A 23,986-nucleotide genomic window follows, 5' to 3' on the forward strand; every position below is an offset into this window, starting at 1 on the left:
ACACCACTCAGGAATCTCAGTGGCTGTCCTCTCCCTCCTAGTCTCCTTTGCCTGTGACCCCCTCAACCTCAGTCACCATAGAGGGAGCATTTGGCTCACAGGAGGACAACCAAAGCAAGCCGGGACCCCTAAGGCTTTGGCTCTCCAGAGGACCCACGCCAAAGTCATCAGAGGCCACAGGGCCAACCATTGCACAGGCTGTCTCCACCCCTGCTGCAGATGTCAGGGCAGCACCGAGAAGTCTAAGGCGTTGAAAAGTTAAGAAATTCTGATCACAGTTCGTTGCATGGCTGAACACATTTTGTCACTTTACAATCTGAAAATATGTTCACTTTCATTGAATAGTGTGTAATGGTGTGCGTCAGCTTCATTTACATCCATCATGAGTCAGCCCCCTGTATCCCATCCCTCCCCCAATGCAGTCGGAGCACGAGTGATTCTGGAGGGAGAAGTGTGTATGTGGCAGAGCTTCGTGCAAACACTCTCCCACGCACGCGGAGCTTTCCTCCATCACACTCATCTCAATGTCCTGAGCATTTTCAATGCTGCCTGCTGGGGTTCACTTTCAGTTGTCCATCTGAGCTGACCTATATCTCCGCCCACACACTGATCACACTCCCAAGCAGCACCTGTTCTCGCCCACCACGAGTCTCATTTCACTTTTGATTTAAAAAGCGTGGTAGTGGCACAGTTTTACTTCAGGTCCCCCCCCACCCCCCCTTTCCCCCCACCCAGTCACCCACTTCCTTTCCCCCCATTACTGTTGACACCCTGGCCACCTCCCCACCATCATCTACCATTCACAACCCTTGGCAGCAGAATAATGCATCCTGTATTATTCAATACAGGTGAAAATGTGCCAAAGTCAGGTTCTAATTCTTTTCAAGTGAATGCTGGGCAATGTCAAAGTTTAACTGGCGTTCAGGTTGCAGATCACAACCCTGGCTTTGGTTATCTTTGTTAAACATAATTGCCAAGATGAATTAAGAGGCTACAAGACATTCCGATTAGGAAACCATGCATTCTACACAGCTTAATCGAAGGTTTAGCCTTCATCTTATGAAGGCAATAGCCCAGATTTTGCAGCTGTAATGACAGGGAAACTATCAGCAGACACAGTCATTACAACTGTGAATTTGACAGCAATATTTGACATCTGCATTTATACAGTTAACTTGGAAATCTAGAAATCAATGATTCCTTGCTACACCACAGGGTATGGTATTGAAATCCAGGGAGATTGAAATCCTAAGGAATCACTTGAATTGCCTTTAATACCTTCATTAAAGTTTTCACTTGAAGGCACAAAATAAACTTATATTTACATAGTGCCTTTAATGCAATAAAATATCCCAATACATGTAACTGTCCTGCAAAATATAATTTTTTTAGAAAAATTTGTTGCTTAAACCATAATTAGAAAGTTCAATTCTGAATTTTTAAAATTTGTTCATGGGATGTGGGCATCACTGGAATTTGCTATTCCTTAATTGCCCTGTTCAGAGGGTATTTAAGAGTCAACCACATTGCTGTAGGTCTGGAGTCACATGTAGACCAGACCAGGCAAGAACAGCAGGTCTTCCTTCCCTAAAGAACATTTGTGAACCAGGTGTGTTTTTACAACAATTGATCATTAGACTTTTAATTCCAGGATATTATTGAATTCAAATTCCACCATCTGCTGTAGTGGGATTCGAACTTGAGTCCTCAGCGCATTACCAGTACAGTGACAATACCACTACGCCATCGCCTCGCCATATGATGCAATTTCATTACAAATGAAATGTGCATGCTTACATGTAGTTTTCCTATTGTAAATGCTGGTTTAAAACGTATACACTATACATTATATGAACACTACTGGTTCTCCATTGAGATTATGCTGTCATAACACTGAGGGTTATGTAATGTCATTCAATGTACTAGGACCACTATTTTGTTACAACTGAATAAGTCAAATTGCATTATTACATGATATTCTTGGATTTTTGTTGGTGTACTGGAGTCAAATAAGACATTAAGTAGCACTGGAGTTCTCCAGAGCTTTCAAGAACTGGTGGGGATTTGTTCTTATTGGCAGCATTGAGGAAAAGCATGTTGGAAAATGACGATGCTGGGAGAGCAATCCTGGGTTAACCACTAGTGAGGTGAGGAGAAAAGGGAAGAAAGGGGCATTGCTCTGGACACCTCAGAATCAATCCTCTATCAGAAAAATAGAGATTACGTCTCGGAAAAAGGAATTAAATACACTCACAACCAACCAAAGTTCGGAAATGTTACGAGTCAGTTGAAATATTTAGGCTTTTTAAAAAAAAGACAAGTTTAAAATCTATATTTTCAAAAAAAAGAACTGGAAAAACTCAGCAGGTCTGACAGCATCTGCGGAGAGGAATACAGTTAAAGTTTCGAGTCCGTATGACTCTTCATAAGAACTAAGGAAATATAGAAATGTGATGAAATATAAGCTTGTTGAGGGGGTGGGACAGATAGAGCTGGATAGAGGGCCAGTGATAGGTGGAGGCAAAGAAGAGATTGCCAAAGATGTCATAGACAAAAGGACAAAGGGGTGTTGACGGTGGTGATATTAGCTAAGGAATGTGCTAATGGTGACATTAAAGGTAGAAAGCAGGACAAGCAAGGGACAGATAGCCCTAGTGGGGGTGGGGTGGTGGGGAAGGGGTTGAAATGGGCTAAAAGATGGAGATAAAACGATAGATCGAAATAAATTTAAAAATAGGTCACAAAAGAAAAATATATATTTTTTAAATTATAAATTATTGGAAAATTATAAATTATTGGAAAGGGGGTGGGGATGGAGGAGCGAGTTCATGATCTGAAGTTGTTGAACTCTATGTTAAGTCCGGAAGGCTGTAGCGTGCCTAGTCGGAAGATGAGGTGCTGTTCCTCCAGTTTGCATTGAGCTTCACTGGAACATTGCAGCAGGCCAAGGGCGGACATGTGGGCATGAGAGCAGGGTGGTGTGTTGAAATGGCAAGCGACAGGGAGGTCTGGGTCATGCTTATGGACAGAACGAAGGTGTTCCATAAAGCGGTCACCCAGTCTGCGTTTGATCTCTCCAATGTAGAGGAAACCGCATTGGAAGCAGCGAATGCAATAGACTAAATTGAGGGAAGTGCAAATGAAGTGCTGCTTCACTTGAAAGGAGTGTTTGGGCCCTTGGACAGTGAGGAGGGGGGAAGTAAAGGGGCAGGTGTTACACCTTCTGCAGTTGCATGGGAAGATGCTGTGGGAGGGGGTTGAGGTGTAGGGGGTGATGGAGGAGTGGACCAGGGTGTCCCGGAGGGAACGATCCCTGTGGAATGTCGCCGGGGGGGTGGTGAAGGGAAGGTGTGTTTGGTGGTGGCATCATGCTGGAGTTGGCGGAAATGGCGAAGGATGATCCTTTGAATGCGGAGGCTGGTGGGGTGACAAGTGAGGACAAGAGGGACCCTATCATGGTTCTGGGAGGGAGAGGAAAGAGTGAGGGTTGATGCGCGGAAGATGGGCCGGACACGGTTGAGGGCCCTGTCAACCACCGTAGGTGGAAAACCTCAGTTAAGGAAGGAGGAAGACATGTCAGAGGAACTGTTTTTGAAAGTGGCATCATCAGAACAGATGCGACAGAGGCGAAGGAACTGAGAGAATGGGGTGAAGTCCTTACAGGAAGTGGGGCGTGAGGAGCTGTAGTCGAGGTAGCTGTGGGAGTCGGTAGGCTTGGAATGAAATTGAGGGATGTCTTTCCTACCTCCTGCGCATCCGCCCTCACTCCTTCCTCTCCCTCCCAGAACCATGATAGGGTCCCCCTTGTCCTCACTTATCACCCCACCAGCCTCCGCATTCAAAGGATCATCCTCCACCATTTCCGCCAACTCCAGCATGATGCCACCACCAAACACATCTTCCCTTCAGCCCCCCGGAGGCATTCCGCAGGGATCGTTCCCTCCGGGACACCCTGGTCCACTCCTCCGTCACCCCCTACACCTCAACCCCCTCCCACAGCACTTTCCCATGCAACCACAGGTGTAACACCAGCCCCTTTACTTTCCCCATCTTCACTGTCCAAGGGCCCAAACACTCCTTTCAAGTGAAGCAGCACTTCACTTGCACTTCCCTCAATTTAGTCTACTGCATTCGCTGCTCCCAAAGCAGTCTCCTCTACTTTGGAGAGACCAAACACAGACTGGGTGACCGCTTTGCGGAACACCTTCGGTCTGTCCGAAAGCATGACCCAGACCTCCCTGTCACTTACCATTTCAACACACCACCCTGCTCTCATGCCCACATGTCCATCCTTGGCCTGCTGCAATGTTCCAGTGAAGCTCAATGCAAACTGGAGGAACAGCACCTCATCTTCCGACTAGGCACGCTACAGCCTTCCGGACTTAACATAGAGTTCAACAACTTCAGATCACGAACATTCTCCTCCATCCCCACCCCCTTTCCGATTCCCTTTTTTCCAATAATACATAAATTTTAAAAAATATATATTTTTCCCCACCTATTTTAAAATTTATTTTGATGTATCGTTTTATCTCCACCTTATAGCCCATTTCGATCCCTTCCCCCCACCCCACCCCACTAGGACCATCTGTCACTTGCTTGTCCTGCTTTCTACCCTTAATGCCACCATTAGCACATTCCTTAGATAATATCACCACCGTCAACACCCCTTTGTCCTTTTGTCTATGACATCTTTGGCAATCTCTTCTTTGCCTCCACCTATCACTGGCCCTCTATCCAGCTCTACATGTCCCACCCCCCTCAACCAGCTTATATTTCACCACATTTCTATATTTCCTTAGTTCTGATGAAGAGTCATACGGACTTGAAACGTTAACTGTATTCCTCTCCGCAAATGCTGTCAGACCTGCTGAGTTTTTCCAGCTATTTTTGTTTTTGTTTCAGATTTCCAGCATCCGCAGTATTTTTTGCTTTTGTCTGTTATAGCTGACTGCTTAAGAAAAATTAGATGTTAAAAAAATAGAAGTATTTAAGTGACTTGGCCAGTTTACCTTCTACATGCCAAAGAGAAACTATATTACTGAATCACAATGGCTATATGGCCATTGACAGACAGGAAGGGCACACACTTATGTTTCTATAATAATTACTACTACTCTGAAACTTCCTGGAATGGTACTTATTGTAAATCTGAGGATGCGCTGCATTTGAAGTCTAATTATTTGCTCCTAGGAATTAAGCAAGAGATTACAGATATCTTTTGCATCCCTTAGTACTACTTTGTACTGTAGCAAAAAGACAGAGGTGTGACAGATAGACCTACTACTTCTAGTATGGAAGGAAGGAAAGAAAATAGATTTAACCTGAAGGGAAGTAGAGTGGTGCAGTATCAACATTGTACTACATAGGATTGGGATCAGAGTCAGAGTCACATCATATGCAGAGCACTGAGAAGAGACTCCTCCCCACTCTCTCTCTCTCTCTCACATGCCTAATTACACTGTTAAGAGAGGCAACGATAGATACTTCTGAATAAAATTCCCTCTAAACTAGATGGGTGTGCAACTGTGCAGCAATCGGCAACATGCTGAACAGGGACAAAAGACTGTACACAAACAATGGTCCCTTTAAGATGCACACATACACAGCAATCTTAAAGGTATTGCATAATGAAGGGAAATCTGTGCTCAGACACAGTTGGTGTAAAATCCAACCTCAAGGAAAAAAGTGATGGTTGCTTGCATTCAAAAAGACAGAACAAAACTTAGAAATTGGCTCCAATAAGGTGAAATATTTCAAAACAAAGAACACAATTAGATTCTTACCTGCTTGGAAACTCTGCCCTTATCTTCATTCTTTACTTCTTTAGACTCATTGAAAATCCTTAGACATTCCTCCATAGGATCAGACTCAAAATCAAAATCCTTTTCAAGACCAGGGAAATCAACTTCATCCTCTGAAGACAAAGATCTTTGTTGCAAGATTCCCCCCGTTTCACCATCACTCGAACTGGTATAGGGGTCTCGGTCAGAGTTTGAATCTGACTTATAAGTCGCTGCAGCAACTGGTTTACTGGTGCTTTCATCATCACTACTGTCATCACCAAACAAGTCTGTGTGACTCAGTGTTCGCTTTGTAAAGCTTGCATTTTTTTTTCTGTTTTCTGGATGTATTGCTTTATCTTTCAGGGATTTTGACTCCTTGATCTCCTCATCCTTCCTTTTATTACCTACATGAATCCCATTTTTATGCATTAATGCTTTGGATTTTGAATTGCCATTATCTTTGTCAGATTTCTGAATACTTGTGATCATAACTTCATGGCATTTGATTTTTCCTGCACTATCCAATGAGCTATATGATCTAGATTTTGATCGCTTTTCACTTTTTACCCCATTCAATTTGCTCATTTTTCCTTTCTCTATCTTTCTACTAGAACTTCCATCACTTTTAACCTTTTGCTTTTCTTCTTTGACCTTATGTTTCTCATCACCTTTGCGTTTCTTTTCAGCAACTGAGACATCACCATTCTTTTCTTTTTTTTTCAATTTCTCCACTTGTTTTTCTTGCTTAATTTCTAATCTGTTTTTATTGCTTTTTATTTTCCCCTTCTTGCTAGCTTTCTCCAATTGGTGGGAAGTTTTGCTTTTAGTGCTGTCTATTTTGTCCTTTTTCACTGTCAGTTTTGAGCCACCTAGGTCACTACCTTTATCCTTTTTCTCTCTACTTTCTCGACCCTGGAGTTCTCCCTTGTTATATTTTGAAATCTTAGAAGAATGACTGGTAGACTTCAACTTCTGTTTCCCTCTGTTCTCCTGTTGTTTACTCTCAAAGCCGCAAACATCGTCTACATCATACTGAACTGCAATCTCTTTCACAGCCCGTTTATTCAAGTCTTTAGCCTTTAAAGATAATCCTTCATCTGACTTATTGTCACAAAACACAGGATTTTGAAACTTCGAAGTGTCCCCATGACTTTGCGGATAGTTATTACTAAGTTCATCGTCAGAGTCTGGGAACTCCATATCCACATCACAGGCGCCCAAGTTCAATCGATGGCAACGCTTCTTTGTTGCTGCTGTATATGGCTCCTCCAAGCTGTTCTCTCTGGGCCTCTTGGTTCCATGTTCCTTTGACTTTTTTTTGCTCATCAGCCGTGCTGAATAGTTCAATAAAGGATCATACTCTAAATCAGTGCATGGCTTGGTGTTGTCGATCACATATTTATTACTGGGTACAGAGGTAGCATATTTGACTGGCTTAGTCACAAGCGTTGGAACATATTTTAATGAATTACCCTTTGCATCAGCTTCATCATCTGTATCCAAAGTATATTTACTGAAACGAGCAGTAATTGAAAGTGGAGTAGGGGTGTACTCTACATTACTATTTAGGCTGTAACTGTCTGGATTATATTCTAAAGAGTTTGTCAACTTATTCTCAATAGGTAAAAGCTTTGTGCAACTCTTGGTCTTGCCAAGTGCCTTCTGTGTAGTTGGTGTTGAAGGCACATACTCCTCCTCTGCATCCAGAAGATCCTCATATCTTGACAGCTTTTTCTGCTCTTGTTCAACTTCATTCTTGACCGCCTCGATGGCTTTGTTGACCAGTTCCAATTCCAGCGTACTGGAGCTGGATTCCGTAAGGTCAGCTGATATTTCATCTCCATTTCTGGATGAACCCTTAGGAAGCTCAGGATTATAAGGGTCATAACCAAGCTCTAAAGAAAGACAAACATTAAAGTACAGTAAATATTAAGTAAAGGGCTCAAATGGATCTACAAAATTAAATTAATCTTCTACATAAATACAGTTTCTTTCGAAGTAGACCAGAATAAACCATTAAAATGAATCTAAAGATCACTTCACAAAAGTACACTTGCACATGGCAAGGTAATTACTATTTCAATTTCTTGCCCTTTCTTTTTACTCTTTAAGCACTTCCTTACCAAAGCAAAAATACTATTACATAACTTATAAATTTGAACGAGTAGCATGAAGAGAAGAGGAAACTGATGGCAATATTCTAAAGTCAGAATTGAGATGGTTGCATCTTGATTTAGGAATTTAACCATTAAACTGAGCCTGCTGTTAACTGAACTAGATAAACAGCAAAATGTGCATGAAAATGTACTTGAGGAAATCACAAACAATAGCTTCAAAGGGCAATTCCTCTGCTGTTCACAGCATTTATTTCAGCTAGTTGCAATTGTGATGATTTGTATTAATATGTATATAAAGAGTTGTGCACTTTCTCCACCTGTATCTTTCTCTCCCCAATCCAATAATTTTCCAAAGTTCCGGGACTGACTGCCGCTGGGGTGGATGTTGAATGGCAGCTAGATAATACTCCACTGAGTAAAACAGAACCAACAAATCAACATCTAACCGGAGGCACCCCAGGCACACAGATTTCGACAGCTGCTTCAAAAGTACCATTGATAAAGGCTTGGGAGTTTTATTTTTTTGCTTACCCATTGTCATCACAGAAATAACACATGGCAAAGCAACTCTTACAACAGATGTCAAAATATATAAGCCAAAAGGGGTAAACAAGTGTTACAACCATATACCTATTAAAAATTCGCTGACTTTTTTTTTTAAACACACAATCTATTATTCTCATGCAGATATTATTGATGAGATGTGTGCCTGCGCACACACTATTCCTGCTGTAGCTACAAACATCAGGACAATGTAATGTGCTAGTGCGCCTTGACCTGAAACCAAGCTATCTTCACACTCTGACATAAACTTAAACTGAAACTTAAAATATATCCATTTTTGAAGACTACTCACATCATTTATTAAAGGGGCTTTCCCAACCAATTTTTAGTTCCCCAACGGTTTTTTTTAATACCCGGTACTGGTTCCAATTAAACTGTTATGCACCCAATTTACATTCTTGTTTTGGTAGGCTACAGCACAAGAAGAACAGGTTGTAGTTATCCATGATTTTTGACAATAATTATAGCAAAATAAATTCAAAGATAATCCAAAGTCATCAGCCTGAAATGTTAACTCTGTTTCTCTCTCTACAGTTGCTGCCTGACTTGCTGAGTATTTCCAGCATTTTGTTTATTTCAGGTTTCCAGCATCCACTCCGCCCCTGCGCCTCCCCCACCCCCATCCAAGGACAAGGATCTATATCAGGATGGAGATATACTCTCACAACTAGAAAGCAAATGATGTTCCATTATTTTTCACCAGCAACATTTGGTCATAAAGGATAATTTTCTGGTAAGCAGTGACCTGTACCAGACCAAGCATCACTGCCAAGTCCCAATCCAGAGTGACATATTACTACAGCCTAGCAAAACAGATGCCTTTTTAAAAGGCTCCCATACCACTACTTCACCTGTTAATCTTATTGTTGCTGAATGTGATCTGTGTATGCACAAATCAGTTAACAATTGAACAAAAAAATTGTTCAATATATTCGAAAACAGACATTGCAGGATCACATATTGAAAAAAGCTAGGTAGTTTCTGCTCCATAACATTAAGTCAGGAACCAAGAAACCCTATGATTTAATTTGGTTTCATTTTTACTATATGTCCAGTGCCTGGAAGTTCAGCAGTTGAGGAAACTGACTAAACGGTTTCGAACAACTTGTTCTAACGACTGTCATGAAGGTAGTCGCCACATTTCTGAAGTTATCAACTCTAAAATATTACTAGACGTGCATTATCATGTTAATATCCTTACAAAGTTGCCTTTTTAAACATTAAAAAAAACGTCTTTTAATTTGTAAAGTCACTGGTATTGGTTTTCACACAAAGAAATACATGTTGTTGCAAAATGTCTTTATGTTGCTTTCATGCAATTCTTCTGGAATCTCTCCCTCCCTAAAACAGTAACAGTTTCCCCTAAATTCACATAAGTGTAATAAACTTAAAAATAAGAACCCTATAACAAAGAGGTTAGCCCAGTGTTAGGAGGGCCAATAATTGGAAATCTTGGACTTAGTGCTCACATCGATACCAGGTGACCAAGGGTCCACCTGCGCCATTATTATTCAATCGAAGCGGCTGTGGCCATAAAATTAGCATAAATCCAGGAAATTCATGATTGCCATTGACTTGAATGGGACAGTGTAGCTATGATTAGCAACTAGTCATGGATTTGGCAAAAGGCATTTTTGCAAAAGTTCCAGGAAATTATTGCACTGTGAATATGGCATAACACAATTACATCATCATTCACACTGCACCATAATTTACTATTGCGCTGCTCTGTAACTCTCTCTCACCTTAATTTCCTGGGATTTTTGAGCTGAAGAACAGACCCAACAGTGTATATGTGCCCTCAGACTCCTGCATACAGCTAAATAACTAATTTAGTTCAGCAAACTAAAGGGATATGGAATTTATGGAGGCACAAAGTTGGTACCCCCTGACAATGCAAATTGTAGTTTATACTGAGCTATATAGAACAAGATGGTCACATTTTCATTATCTGATCCATACTTGAGTTAGAAGATCTCAGCTACAGCAAAAACACAAATTCTATAATTAGCATCAGCACGCTGAGTTTAGGGAGCAAAATCAAATAGATTGCTTGTTCGTTTTTAAGTTATTTACCAGCATTGAGGTATAGTTCAGCAGGTAATGGCAGCTTTCTGATACCTACCTTGGATTCATTTTTATTTGTAGATTCAGCGGATAAGATAAGGGCAGGCAGGGAGCCAAAGCTAAATCCTATTCCCACCTGACACTTCCACTTGTGTATTTTCCAACAAGGGTCAGACTAAGATACATAACTAATAAAAATCACGTTTCAGAACAGAATGTTTCAATCGCATCATTACTCGCACTTTCAGGATCTGAATGGCAGGTACTCAAAATCTAAGGCTGAGCACCTACTTTGGTCACTGTATGCAGAATAAATATTACAAAATTTGTCATTTCAGTTAATATTTTGCAACTGTTTTGCAAGTAACCTAATGGCTAATTGTTAGTAACACTGAATATGAAAGGAAAAATACATTGCTTAATTTAGCAACGTGCTCTAAATAAACACATAATGAAGCAATAGTCTGATGGAGTTGTACCTGTACCGAGCAACACACAACCCGCTGTACGCTACAAGCTAGTCCTTAATAAAGGTAACTGCTATTATTTTTTAAAACTCATCTATAGTTGAATATATATACTTTAGCATACTAAACAAAGCATTTTATCTTAAATACACTAGTTTTCAAGCTGATCTGCAAAATTCCTCTCATGGCTATATTAAAATAGAAGCAAATGTAATATCTTCTGTATAGTGTAAATACTTAAACTAAAAAAGGCACAATCTTATACTCATTATAAAACATGTTTTGATATACTTGTACACACATGCAGTACACATCAAATATTTTAAGCATTATCTACCTAGAGAATGATTTACCTACAGTACAATGCCATTTGCTATTCTTTTCCAAAGTCTAAAATTAGAACTGCAGACAGACAAACAGTTACCACAATTCTGGTCGCTCAGCAGGTATAAAATATACTTGTTCATGTCTTCCTAGAATTTAACTTTGCAGCATACCACTCACTGCACCACTCATGTTTGCAATATGCACTACCAACAAGGGACCACTTGGCTTCTGAAGATAATATGCTTGTGGTATCAGAGATCCCAGGGTTACGCAGCTGCTAATATCTCAATAGACCATCCCCTAAAAACACCTCAGTAAAAGAAAAGTACACATGCTTCAGTGATGATTTCACCTTCAATTTACACTTCATAATTTTGAACAGTGTTCAAGAATGTGCATATTAATTACTTACACCACTTACATGATTCCACTGGCCTGTAGGAAATTTCTGAGATGCAAATTAAAGCTAGTCAAGAGATAATTGTTCTCAATTCAAAAAGAACAATTCCTATACTAGAGCTCCTCCAAATCCCCAGCATGTAGTGTGGTTTTCTGGGGTCAACGGGCAAGCACAGCTCAGGCTGGATTGAATTCACAGCCCCCACTGTTCCCAATGGATTTGTTCCAAGATGCTCCTTGCAGGACTATAATGAGCTTACACTCAAAAATCAGCCCTGAAAACAGTATATTTACTGCTTACACAACACTTCAATTTCTAACCATGAGGCAACTCCCAACTCTTGACTGTTGGTCCCAGTTGAGGGACCATGGGGAGTTGAACTCAGCTTAAGTCAAAAATATCTAAGTGCGACTCATGCAAAAGTAAAGGCAGCTTTGAAACAGCCACACAGGTGAGGTGCTATTCTCTGTGTTGAGTTACCCAAATCCACTGGGGTGGCATTGGGTGCACCCCTGCCCTACAGTGGGGATGAAAAGTCAACCCTTGCTCCACACCTGACTTATGCATGATCGCTATTAAAACATTCCCTTTGTGGGCATAAGATGAGGAAAGGCTTGGCTGCAATGCCATCTCCAATAGACTGATCAACTTAACTTACCCATGTAAAATGGCCATGCAAGAGCCACCAAAAAGGACCTTAGAACACTTAAAGTCAAAAATAGGAGACACAATTGTCAAAAAAGTCTGTAATTTTACAGCCACTTCAAAGTTAACAAATATGCCCAAATTTATCTAAAAAGGTCAATTCATTAGTGCTAAGAGGCACCAAGATGATATTAAAATGTCATACCAACCACATCCAAATTGTTATACACTACGTTTCTGAATGTCCCTCTTAATGCAGTCTTGACTCTCACCTGAGCATCCAGTTTTTCCCAACATGGGTGAGCAAATCAGATTCAATCGAATGCTGATCTGTGCTCAGCACCAGAAGGTACATTTATTGCAGTACAAGTAAAATAATTCTCAGAAAGTCCCAAGCAATTTTACAGCCAATGAATTACTTTTGAAGATGTAGTCACTGTTGTAATAGAGGCTACTGCAGCAGCTAGTTTACCCACAGCAAGATGTCACAAACGTCAATGAGATGGAAGACAAGTTAACCTGATTTTACGTTGATGGATAAATGTTAGCCATGAATCCAGTAAATCTCCTCTGCTCTGCTTTAAATAGTGCAATGTGATCTTCTATAACCACCTGAGGAGGCAGACGAGATTTAGCATCTCGCCTGAAAACTGGCACATCTGACAATGCAGTTCTTCTTCAGCGATGCACTGAAGTATCTGCCTAGATTATGTATTCAAATGGGGCTTGAACCAACGACCTTCTGATGCAGTGGCTAGGGTGGCTATCATGGGCCAGATATAAGGTGTTCTTCCTAAATGAAGCAAACTATATAGGAACAGAAGGCGGCCATTCAGCCCATTGAGTCTGCTCCGCCATTCAATATGATCAAGGCTGATTGAACACTTCGATGCCTTTTACCTACACAATCCCCATAACCCTCTATGTTATTGTTAATCAGAAATATATCAATCTCTACCTTAAACATACTTAATGACTGAGCTTCCATGGCCCTCTGGAGTGGAGAATTCCAAAGATTCGCAACCCCCTTGAGTAAAGAAATTTCCCCTCATTTCTGTCCTAAGTGGTTGCCCCCTTACTTTGAAATTCTAGACTCCCCAACCAGGGGAAACATCTTACCTGCATCTACCCTGTCTATTCCTTTAAGTATTTTATAGGTTTCAATGAGATTACCTCATTCTTCGAAACCCTAGAGAATACAGGCCCAATTTGCCCAATCTCTCTTCATAAGACAGTCCCACCACCTCCCAGAATAAGTCTGGTGAACCTTTGTTGCACTCCCTCTATGGCAATAATATGCTTTCTGAGGTAATGGGACCAAAATTGCACACAGTACTCCAGGTGCAGTCTAACCAAGCTTCTATACAAGTGAAGCAAATCCTCTTGCGATAAAGGCTAACATTCCATTAGCCTTCCTAGTAGCTTGCTGCACTTGCATGTTAGCTTTCAGTAACTTATGGACAAGGACACCCAGGTCCCCTTGTACATCTACGCTTTCTAATCTCTTACCATTTAGGAAATAGTCTGCACATCTGTTCATTCTACCAAAATAAATAACCTCACATTTTTCCACATTATATCCCACCTGCCATGTTCTTGCCCAATCACTAAGTCTATCCAAATCCTCCTGTAGACGCTTTACATCTTCTTCACAACACACATTCCCGCCTAGCTTTGTATCATCTGCAAACTTGGAAATATTACATTTGGTCCCCACATCCAAATCATTGACACATATTGTGAACAGCTGGGGCCCAAGTGCTGATCCTTGCGTTACCCCACTAGTCACAGCCTGCCAACGCGAGAATGACCTGTTTATTCCTACTCTGTTTGCTGCCTGTTCGCCAATCCTTAATCCATGCCAGTATATTGCCTCCTATTCCACGTGCTTTTATTTTGCTAATCAACCTCCTGTGGTGGACTTTATCAAAAGCCTTCTAAAGATCCAAGTATACGACATTCATCGCCTCTCCTTTATCAATTGTATTAGTAACATCCTCAAAAAACTCCAACAAGCTTGTCAAACATGATTTCCCATTCACAACTCAATGCTGACTGTGCCCAATCAGATCATGATTATCCAAGCATCCATTTATTACATCCTTTATAATAGATTCCAGCATTTTCCCCAAGGCTAACAGGTCGGTAGTTCCCTGTTTTCTCTCCCCGCCGCCCCCCCCGGCCTTCTTAAATAGTGGGGTAACATTTGCTACCTTCCAATCTTCAGGAACCATTCCAGAATCTATAGAATTTTGGAAAATGATCATCAATGCATCCATTATCTGTATAGCAACCTCTTTCAACATTCTGGGATGCAGAATATCAGGTCCCAGGGACTTATCAACTTTCAGTCCTATTAATTGCTGCAACACAACCTTCTTACTTATACTAATTTCCTTCAACTCCTCATTCTCCCTAGTCTCTTGGGTCTTTAAATCTGGGAGATTTCCTGTATCTTCCTCAGTGAAAACAGACGCAAAGTAATCACTTAGCTTCTCTGCCATTTCTCTATTCCTCATTATGAATTCTCCCGAAATAAAAACAGAAAATGCTGGAAAAACTCAGCAGGTCTGAGGGCATCTGTGGAGAGAGAAACTTTGTGCAGAGAGTTAACTTTGAGTCTGTATGGCCCTTCTTCAGGGTTTCGAGAACTTCTCTTTAGCTCTGAAGAAGGGTCATACAGACTCGAAGCGTTAACTTTGTTTTTCTCTCTCCACAGATGCTGTCAGACCTGCTGGGTTTTTCCAGCATTTTCTGTTTTTATTTCAGATTTCCAGCATGCACAGTATTTTGCTTTTATCTTAGTGATGAATTCTCCTGACTCTGCCTGCAATGGACTCACATCTGTCTTAGCCAAACGCTTCCTTTTTACATGCCTATAGAAGCTTTTACCCGTTATGCTTTTTGCTAAATTGCATTCATACTTTATTCTCCTTTTCTTTATCAGTTTCTTGGTCTTCCTTTGTTGTATTCTAAAAACCTCGCAATCCTCAGGTTTACTGCTACTTCTGGAAACTTTATAAGCCGTTTCTTTTAATCTTATACAATCCTTAACTTCCTTTGTCAGCCAGGGTTGACTGACTTTTTTGGGGTTTTTGCGCCTTGAAGGAATGTATAGGTGCTGCAAGCTATGTAATAGTTCTTTGAAGACTATCCATTGCCTATGTACAGTCATACCTTTTAATGCATTTTCCCAATCCACCTCAGCCAATTTGTCCCTCATGCCTTCATAATTTCCTTTATTCAACTTTAACACCCTTGCTTCAGAGTGAACTACCTCACTTTCAAGCATAATGTAAAATTCTATCATATTGTGGTCATTCATCCCTAAAGGTTCTTTTACAACAAGATTATTAATTAGCCCTTTTTCACCAAATACTAGATCTAAAAGAGCCCAACATACTGCTCTAGGAAACCATCCCCAACACACTCCAGAAATTAGTCTTCCAAAGCATTAGTACTCAATTGGTTACCCAGTCTATATGCAGATTGATGTCACCCATGATTACTGTATTGCCCGTGCTACATGCTTCCTACGTGCTACATGTTCTGATGAAGAGTCATACGGACTCGAAACGTTAACTCTGTCTTTCTCTCCACAGATGCTGTCAGACCTGCTGAGTTTTTCCAGCAGTTTTTGTTTTATGCTTCCCTCACCTCCTGATTAAGCCATGCTCCAAATTACCATTACTATTTGGTGGTCTGTAAACAACTCCAACCAATGTCTGCTGCCCTTTGCTGTTTCTTAGCTCCACCCAAACAGATCCCACACATTGTTCTTCCAATCTGAGATCCTCCCTTACTAATGCACTGATCCCATCCCTTATTATCAGCACAACTCCACCTCCTTTCCTTTCTTGTCTGTCTTTCATAAACGTTGAATATCCTTGAATATTCAGTTCCCAATCTTGGTCACCATGTAGCCATGTTTCTGTAATGGCAATTATATCATACCCATTTACCTCTATTTGTGCCTTTTGATCATCTACCTTCTTGCGAATGCTGCGTGCATTCAGGTAGAGTGCCCTTAACTTTGTCTTTTTGACATCATTCCGCATTCGAAGCATGCTCAATGCTTTGTTTCTCCTACCTTCTAGTCTCACTACTGCTTCCTGTTAACAACTTTACTTCCTTCCAATTTGGGCCACCCCTCAGGTTCCCACCCCCTTGACAAGATAGTTTAAACCCACCCCAACAGCATTAGCAAACCTTCCTGCGAGTATATCAGTCCCAGTCCCATTAAGATGTAACTTGTCCAGCTGGTACAGGCCCTACCTGCCCCAGAACTGGTCCCAATGCCTCAGAAATCTAATGCCCTCCCTCCTACACTAATTCTCCAGCCACATGTTTAATCGATCAATTCTCCTATTCCTATGCTCATTAGCATGTGGCGCTTGGATTAATCCTTTTTAATCTCCTTCCTAACTCTCCAAAATCTGCTTTCAGGATCTCAGCCCTCTTCTTGCCTATGTCATTGGTACCAATGTGGACCACGACTTCTGGCTGATCCTCCTTCCCCCAAAGGATATCCTGCAGATGCTCCATGACATCCTTGACCTTGGCACCAGGGAGGCAGCACACCATTCTGGAGTCACGTTTACTGCCACAGAAATGCCTGTCTGATCCCCTGACTATGGAATCCCCTATTTTTATTGCCCTTCCATTCTTCTTCCTCCCCCCACTGTACAGCTGAGCCACCTGTGGAGCCACAGGTTTGGCTCTGGCTGCACTCCCAAGGAACCATCACCTTCATCAGCATCCAAAATGGAAAACCGATTAGCAAGCAGGATAAACTCAGGGGACTCCTGCACTACCTGCCTGGTTCTCTTAGACTGCCTGGCAGTCACCCATTCCCTCTCAGGCTGTGCGCTTTTGACCTGCTGTGTGACCACCTCCCTAAACGTGCTATCCACGTAGTCCTCTGCCTTGGGGATACACAACAGTGACTCTAGCCACCGCTCAAGTTCTGAAACCCGGAGCTCAAGCTTGCGCAGCTGGTTGACACTTCCGACAGATGTGTGTGTCAGGGACACATGGTGCATCTACGGCTACACACATACCGCAGGATATACACTCCACTTGGTTGAGCTGATCTGCCACCCCGAAATTCTAAAAACTATTTATTACACTTAGAGAAAGTAGAATGAGTAGATTAAATTACTAGTAACTTAACCTTACTACACTTACATTAACTTTATCTTACTTTGGTTGACTTTATTACTTTATTTCAATTTGACTTGATTTAACTTTACTTCCCTATTGCTAGTGTTCCTTACTGAAATCCAAGTAACTTCTTTATAAACGATATGTTTTTCTAATTTAAGCTATTTAAATGCACTCCCTAACAGAAGCTCCTCACCAACCAATCAACTTACAGTTTTCCTATGATGTCACTTTTGGATTTTTTTCAAACTCAGCCCAGTGCCCGAGTAGAGGTGACCCTCGCAGGTCCAGCTGTCTGTTCCCGGGAGCAGTATTGAGTGATGTGTACTTAGTCATACAGAAAAAAGCCACTAATCTATGGTTAGTTAAATTATCTAAACTAGACAGCAAAAAAGCAAAATGCTACAGATATGGAAATCTGAGATAAAAGATAAAAACAATGGAAATACTCAGCAGGTCAGGGAGCATCCGTGGAGAGAGGAAGGTAGGGTTCAATGTTTCAGGTCTTCTGGCCAACTGTCCACCCAAGAGAGTAGTTGGGGTTCTGGTGAAGGGTCAGAAGACAGGAAATGTTTAACCTTACCTTCCTTTACACATGTTGCTTAACTGCTGACATTCCCAGCATTTTGTGTCTTTATTTCAGCCAGGCAGCCGTTGGCATACTGCAATTGGCCTCAGCATCCCTGGTTAGTGAAATAAGATTCATTCACTCCCGAATGCTTTCCAGTGACCCCTGCTGATGAAATTAATGTATTAGTGTCAACCAATAACCAGACTGAACTAGGCTGTAAAACTCATTGTCTGGGTGACAGTCTAAATTCCATCAACGGTCTCATAGGAAGAATGGCCAGGTGCATGATCAGGGGGCAGTTGGTAGCTGTGAATCCACACATAGCAAGGAGTCAATACCCTCATGAGGGGGCAGAATGGGGGGGAAAAAAAGCTGACAGCTAAAGGAGGGAGAAAGTGACTATGCCATTTGTCTAACATGGCAACGAAAGCCTAGAGTTAACGTAAACCATGGAGGAAGTGTATAACTACAAAGTGAGACAGATTACAAACTGACTGGAAAAAGGGACAAAGCCAAGTTGGTTCATTGGTTTAAATGCACTTGTGATGTGGCAATGAGCCAAACAACCAGTCAGCAGGGCAGCATTACAGATGTTATTGTTTGTCTTAACGTTCCAAGCCTGTAAGGGCATGGGAGTAAAATCAAACCTAGATTCCTGTGCCTGAGGGATGTAGCATTATTTTGTGTCACTTTAACCAAAGACAAGTCCAGGGCTAAGTCCAATTGTGGTTGCTTTCCCAAATGTTTTGTTAAATCATTTGCTAAACATGTTTAAATCCATTTCATTTGTTACTCTTAACATTTATATCACATACGAGCTATATGATTGGTGAGATGGCATACTGCAATTATTTTGTTGCTTAATGAAAGATGTGCTTTAATGGACTGGTGTAAAATTTACCATTTCAGCATTATGCCTATACTTAACACACCGCTTTGAAAGAGATGTGTTTTAAGTTGATAGGTTGAACATTCATTCCATTAACTAAATGGGTCCTATTCAATTTAATTATCTTTTTTGAAAAAATCACTTTTCAAGCACAGCTTCAGCACACCTCAAAGCTGACCAGCTAAACTCAGCCCTCAAGGTGATAAGTAGACAGAACAGCAATTCAGGGTTACAACAGATGTGGGGAATGGCCCATTCCTGTCTAGGTTCCTGCTGCCTTGAACACCATTCTACATCACCATCTTCAAAAAAAGTGGAGCATATTGAAACACAAAAAACACCAACCTCAGCTCTAGGGTATCAGAGCCATTGTATAAAAAAATCATGCCAAATGCCCAAAGACAAATGGAAATCACAATGCATTACATTTTTGATTGTCCTATTTAGCAACGTTTGGTTTATGAACATGTTTCCTTCTCCTGAAGACATTGATTTCTTGATGGGGTATCACTGAGTGAGCACAGGCCATTTCTCACCCAAGTGCAGTGAAGCATTATATCCATCACAAGCAATGTTCATTCAGCAACCACACAATTGCACTAACTGATATCACTTGTTCTAGAAATAGGAGTAGGAAACCTGCTTGACATTTTTTCCTACTTGGCCAAAAGACACTGAAGACATTTATAGCATTTCTACTGCTACCTCAGTTAAGAGTTAGTTTATCATACAGACAAGGTGTTGAATTTGGGTCTTTCCTGGCCTGATTGGCTCAGCTACACACTACATAAAATGAATGGACTGGATCTTGCTGGGAAAATAATACTGTAATAATACCATACACCATTACTTTGAAAAATTGGCCAGCAAGTTCAGGGATTAGGAGATACGCATGAATCGTGAATCTCCAGAGCGTGCTTGTCCATTTACGCTGCTCCATTTGCTTTGCACGAATGGTATCTTGCTCTCATCATTCCTGTTATTTTTAAGAACTAGCCAGATTTGCTTATGAATTAAAAACAAAAAACTGCAGATGCTGGAAATCCAAAACAAAAACAGAATTACCTGGAAAAACTCAGCAGGTCTGGCAGCGTCGGCGGAGAAGAAAAGAGTTGACGTTTCGAGTCCTCATGACCCTTCAACAGAACAGACCCTTCTGTTGAAGGGTCATGAGGACTCGAAACGTCAACTATTTTCTTCTCCATCGACGCTGCCAGACCTGCTGAGTTTTTCCAGGTAATTCTGTTTTTGTTTTGCTTATGAATTGCCTGCTAAACTCATCAAGCCTGGTAATTAACAGCACAGGCATTTTTTAACTGTGATAACTGTTAATGCAGTGTCAATCAACCAACCTCTCTGGCCCCTCCTTCAGATGGCGAAAAGACATTTTAAAAATGACAAATCTAACATTTTAAATGCGTTTTCTTACTTTTCTTTCTCTTCCTTTCCTCTCTTTTCTCTTTCCACACCACGCCCCCCCCCCCGCCAATCTAATCTTTCCTTCCCTCTTTCTCTTTCTGTACCTAATTTGACTCTAATTTACCCTCCATCTCAGTCATTCATGTTCCTTTCTTCATCTCCTTGGCCATTGTGATTTTAGGATTAAGTGTTGGTCCTGTCGTTCACTTAAGTCCCAGATGCCACGTTGCCCTTTCCACACCTTTCTCACATTTCCAGCAAATTAAACTCATAAAAAGGTTTCGAATCGTAAGGATGCAGGAAACAAAGTGTCTCACCAAGGGGGCAATATTGCTAGATGCCCTGCTTTAGCAAAATCCCAACACAACATGTATTCCAAACAAAATCCATGTATGGCATATGCAATCACAATAACATTTGTTATCTAGTCTCTTTGTTTCTAATGTACCAAGTATTATAAGTGTCTCCTTACATACAGTTCTGCTAGATACAACTGGTTTCCTTATCTTAACCCATTGTTTAGAAACTCACTCTAAGTAATTAATACTTGTTTTCACTCCCTGACATCCACCTTATCTGAGAAAACAGATCTGACACCCATCTCCTGGGACTCAGCAAGTCATGATAAGATGTGGCCAAATAGTTGTAGGTGAATGGTTATCCAACTCCCTCTTCCTTTTTCCCTTCCATTCCCATAATGGGGCTATCTCCAAACTCCATATTACCAAGATGCTTGAGTGTTCATTGGTGTATTCACAAGCAAAACAAATGACAGGCGTTGGAACCCTCAACAATGAAAAGTTAACTGCTGACAGAAATTGTCAAGTTTAAAGCTTATAACACCACAATACTGTTTTGTAGTCATCTGCCTTTTTCAAAAGCGCAAAACTAAATGCAGTGACCAACATAGATGCTCCATAGAAGTCAAGAACCAAAAACATACATGACCCTTGGAGTTACCTTGCTACGCCAACATAACCCAAACCAGATGTACTCAAATGTCCAGATAAAGAAACCCAAATTGCACCACCAGGGTCGGAAATTTAGGGTCTAACTAAAGATTTTCAAGCATACAATTTGCATGGTGCACACCACATTTGCATGTTCTGCACCAGACTATTTTACCCCCAGCACTTGTGCAATTTTCACATATTGCAGCACAATTGGTCTGAATATATTATTTTCATGCCTTATATTAGTGTGATGAAAGTCATTACAACAGGGTCCAAAATTATGTTCAGACAGACCTCAGCAAAAGAGCCATTTTATAAAAACAATTTTTAACAGCAACGCTGGTTCTCTTATGTACAGTATTCCATTAAACTATCTGGATGCTAGCCAATATTCGAGTCATAAGACTAACACAGGAATGGAGGGCCTTTTTGTTGACTACTCTACATTTGCCAATTATACAAACTGTATTGGAATACTGGTGGAAAACAAGAAACAGAGGAAAAGGGATGCAAGACCATTTGTTAAATTTTGTAAAAAAATATGATCCGGTTAGGATGGGTAGTGGCATCAGCTTTGCACGTATATCGAGTGTGTACTGTAATCTGGATATGAAATAAAACAATTAAAGGACTGGAGACCATCATGACATCAACTTCAGCATCAAACCCATTGCAGAGCAACAAAATGAAGTTTAAACCATTTGAAAACTCAAAATTTAACTTAATTTGAACATTAATCCCACAGCTTTCCCAAAAAAGTTAGAATATTGAACTCACTATCACAATAGTTGAGACGAATAGCATAGTTGCATTTAAAGGGAGATAAAGACTTGCATTAATATAAAGCTCTTTACAACTACAGGACGGCGCAAAGTTCTTTACAGCCAACGAAGTACCTATGTATGTAGCCACTTTTATGATGCATGAAATGGGGAAGCCGATTTATAGACAGCAAGCTCCAACAAACAGCAACGTGATAATGACTAGATAGTTTTTTTGTGACATTGATCGAGGGATTGGCCCTGGGATAACTCCCTTTCATTTTTTCGAAATAGTGCCATAGAACCTTTTTGGTCCATGTTAGTGGATTGGGCAGACAAGTGGTAGATGAAGTTCAATGCAGAGAAGTGTGAGGTGATTCATTTTGGCAAGAAAAATATGGTGAGACGGTATAAAATAAAAGGGAAAAATTCTAAAGGAGGCACAGGAACAGAGGAACCTTGGTGTATATGTACATAGATCATTGAAGATGGCAGGGCAGGCTGAGAGAGCAGTTAATAAAGCATATAGTATCTTAGGCTTTATTAATAGGGGTATTGAGTACAAGAGTAAGGAAGTCATGTTGAACTTGTATAAGACATGAGTTAGGCCTCACCTGGAGTACTGCATCCAGTTCTGGGTGCCATACTTGAGGAAGGATGTGAAAGCTTTGGAGGGAGTACAGAATATATTCACAAGAATGATTCCCGAGATGAAGAACTGAAGCTATGAGAATAAATTGGGACTCTTTTCCTTGGAGAAAAGGCAGCTGAGAGGATACTTGATAGAGGTATTCAAGGTCCTGAGGTGTATGGACAGGGTAAGTAGTCAGAAACTGTTCCCATTCAAGAGAACATTTCACCATTTCAAGAGCGAGAGGGCACAGAGTCAAAATAATTGGCAAAAGGAGTAAATGTAATGAAAGGAAAAAATTTTTCACCCAAAGGGTGGTTGAAGTCTGGAACAAACTTCCTGAAAGTGTGGTGGAGGCAGGTTCAATTGACGTATTCAAAAGGGAATGGGATTGCTATCTGAAAGGAGTGAGTGTGCAAGGTTATGGGGATAAGGCAGGGGAGTGGGACTAGGTGGAATGCTCCTTCAGAGAGCCAGTGCAGATTCGATGGGCTGAATGGGCTCTTTCTGCACTGTAAAGATACTGTGATTCCTGATGGGACAGAGGGGGTCTTGGTTTAATGTCTCATCTGTAAGAAGACACTATCTCATTGGGTCTCACCAAAGTCCCGTGCTACCATAGCAAGGCTTCTTTATTCTTGCACACTAATCCCTTTGAAATAAAGGCTAACATGCCAGTCACTTTCCTAAATGCTTACTGTATCTAGCTGGATGCTAACTTCTTGTGTTCCTTGTACAAGTGCACCCAAGTCTCTCTGAACATCAATATTTACAAGTTTCACACCTTTTAAAAAATATCGTGCTTTTCTACTCTTATGACCAAAGTGAATAATGACACACTTCCCCACATTACACTCCATCTGCCATCTTGTTGACCACGCACTTAACTTGTCTATATTTCTTTGCAGCCTCTTTGTGTCCTCCTCACAGCTTGCATCCCCACCTAGCTTTGTATCAGCAAACTTAGATACATCACTCTTTGTGTCTTCATCCAAGTCATTAATATAGATCGTAAATAGCCGAGGGCCCAGTACTGACCCTTGCAGCACTCAACTAGTCACAGCCTGCCAGCTGGAAAATGACTCATTTATCCCTACTCTCTGCTACCTGTCCGTTAGTCAAACTTCTATCTATGCTAATATATCAGTCCATAAGTCCTTGTGTTGCGTATTAACGACTCGTGCGGCACCTTAACGGATGCCTTTTGGAAATCCAAGTATATTAAA

At 41.0% G+C, this 23,986-nt stretch overlaps 1 protein-coding gene across 1 annotated transcript in view; it reads right to left on the reverse strand.

The window, feature by feature from the left end:
• Positions 1-23,986, reverse strand: part of rexo1 (REX1, RNA exonuclease 1 homolog) — a 100,163-nt gene that overhangs the window by 61,435 nt on the left and 14,742 nt on the right. The window contains exon 2 of the mRNA XM_078555913.1: positions 5,787-7,681. Coding sequence (XP_078412039.1) covers positions 5,787-7,681 — 1,895 coding nt within the window. The remainder of the gene's footprint in view (positions 1-5,786; positions 7,682-23,986) is intronic.

This window comes from Cetorhinus maximus, chromosome 13 (assembly GCF_964194155.1).
Source record: "Cetorhinus maximus chromosome 13, sCetMax3.hap1.1, whole genome shotgun sequence".
In the NCBI taxonomy this organism is placed as follows: Eukaryota; Metazoa; Chordata; class Chondrichthyes; order Lamniformes; family Cetorhinidae; genus Cetorhinus; species Cetorhinus maximus.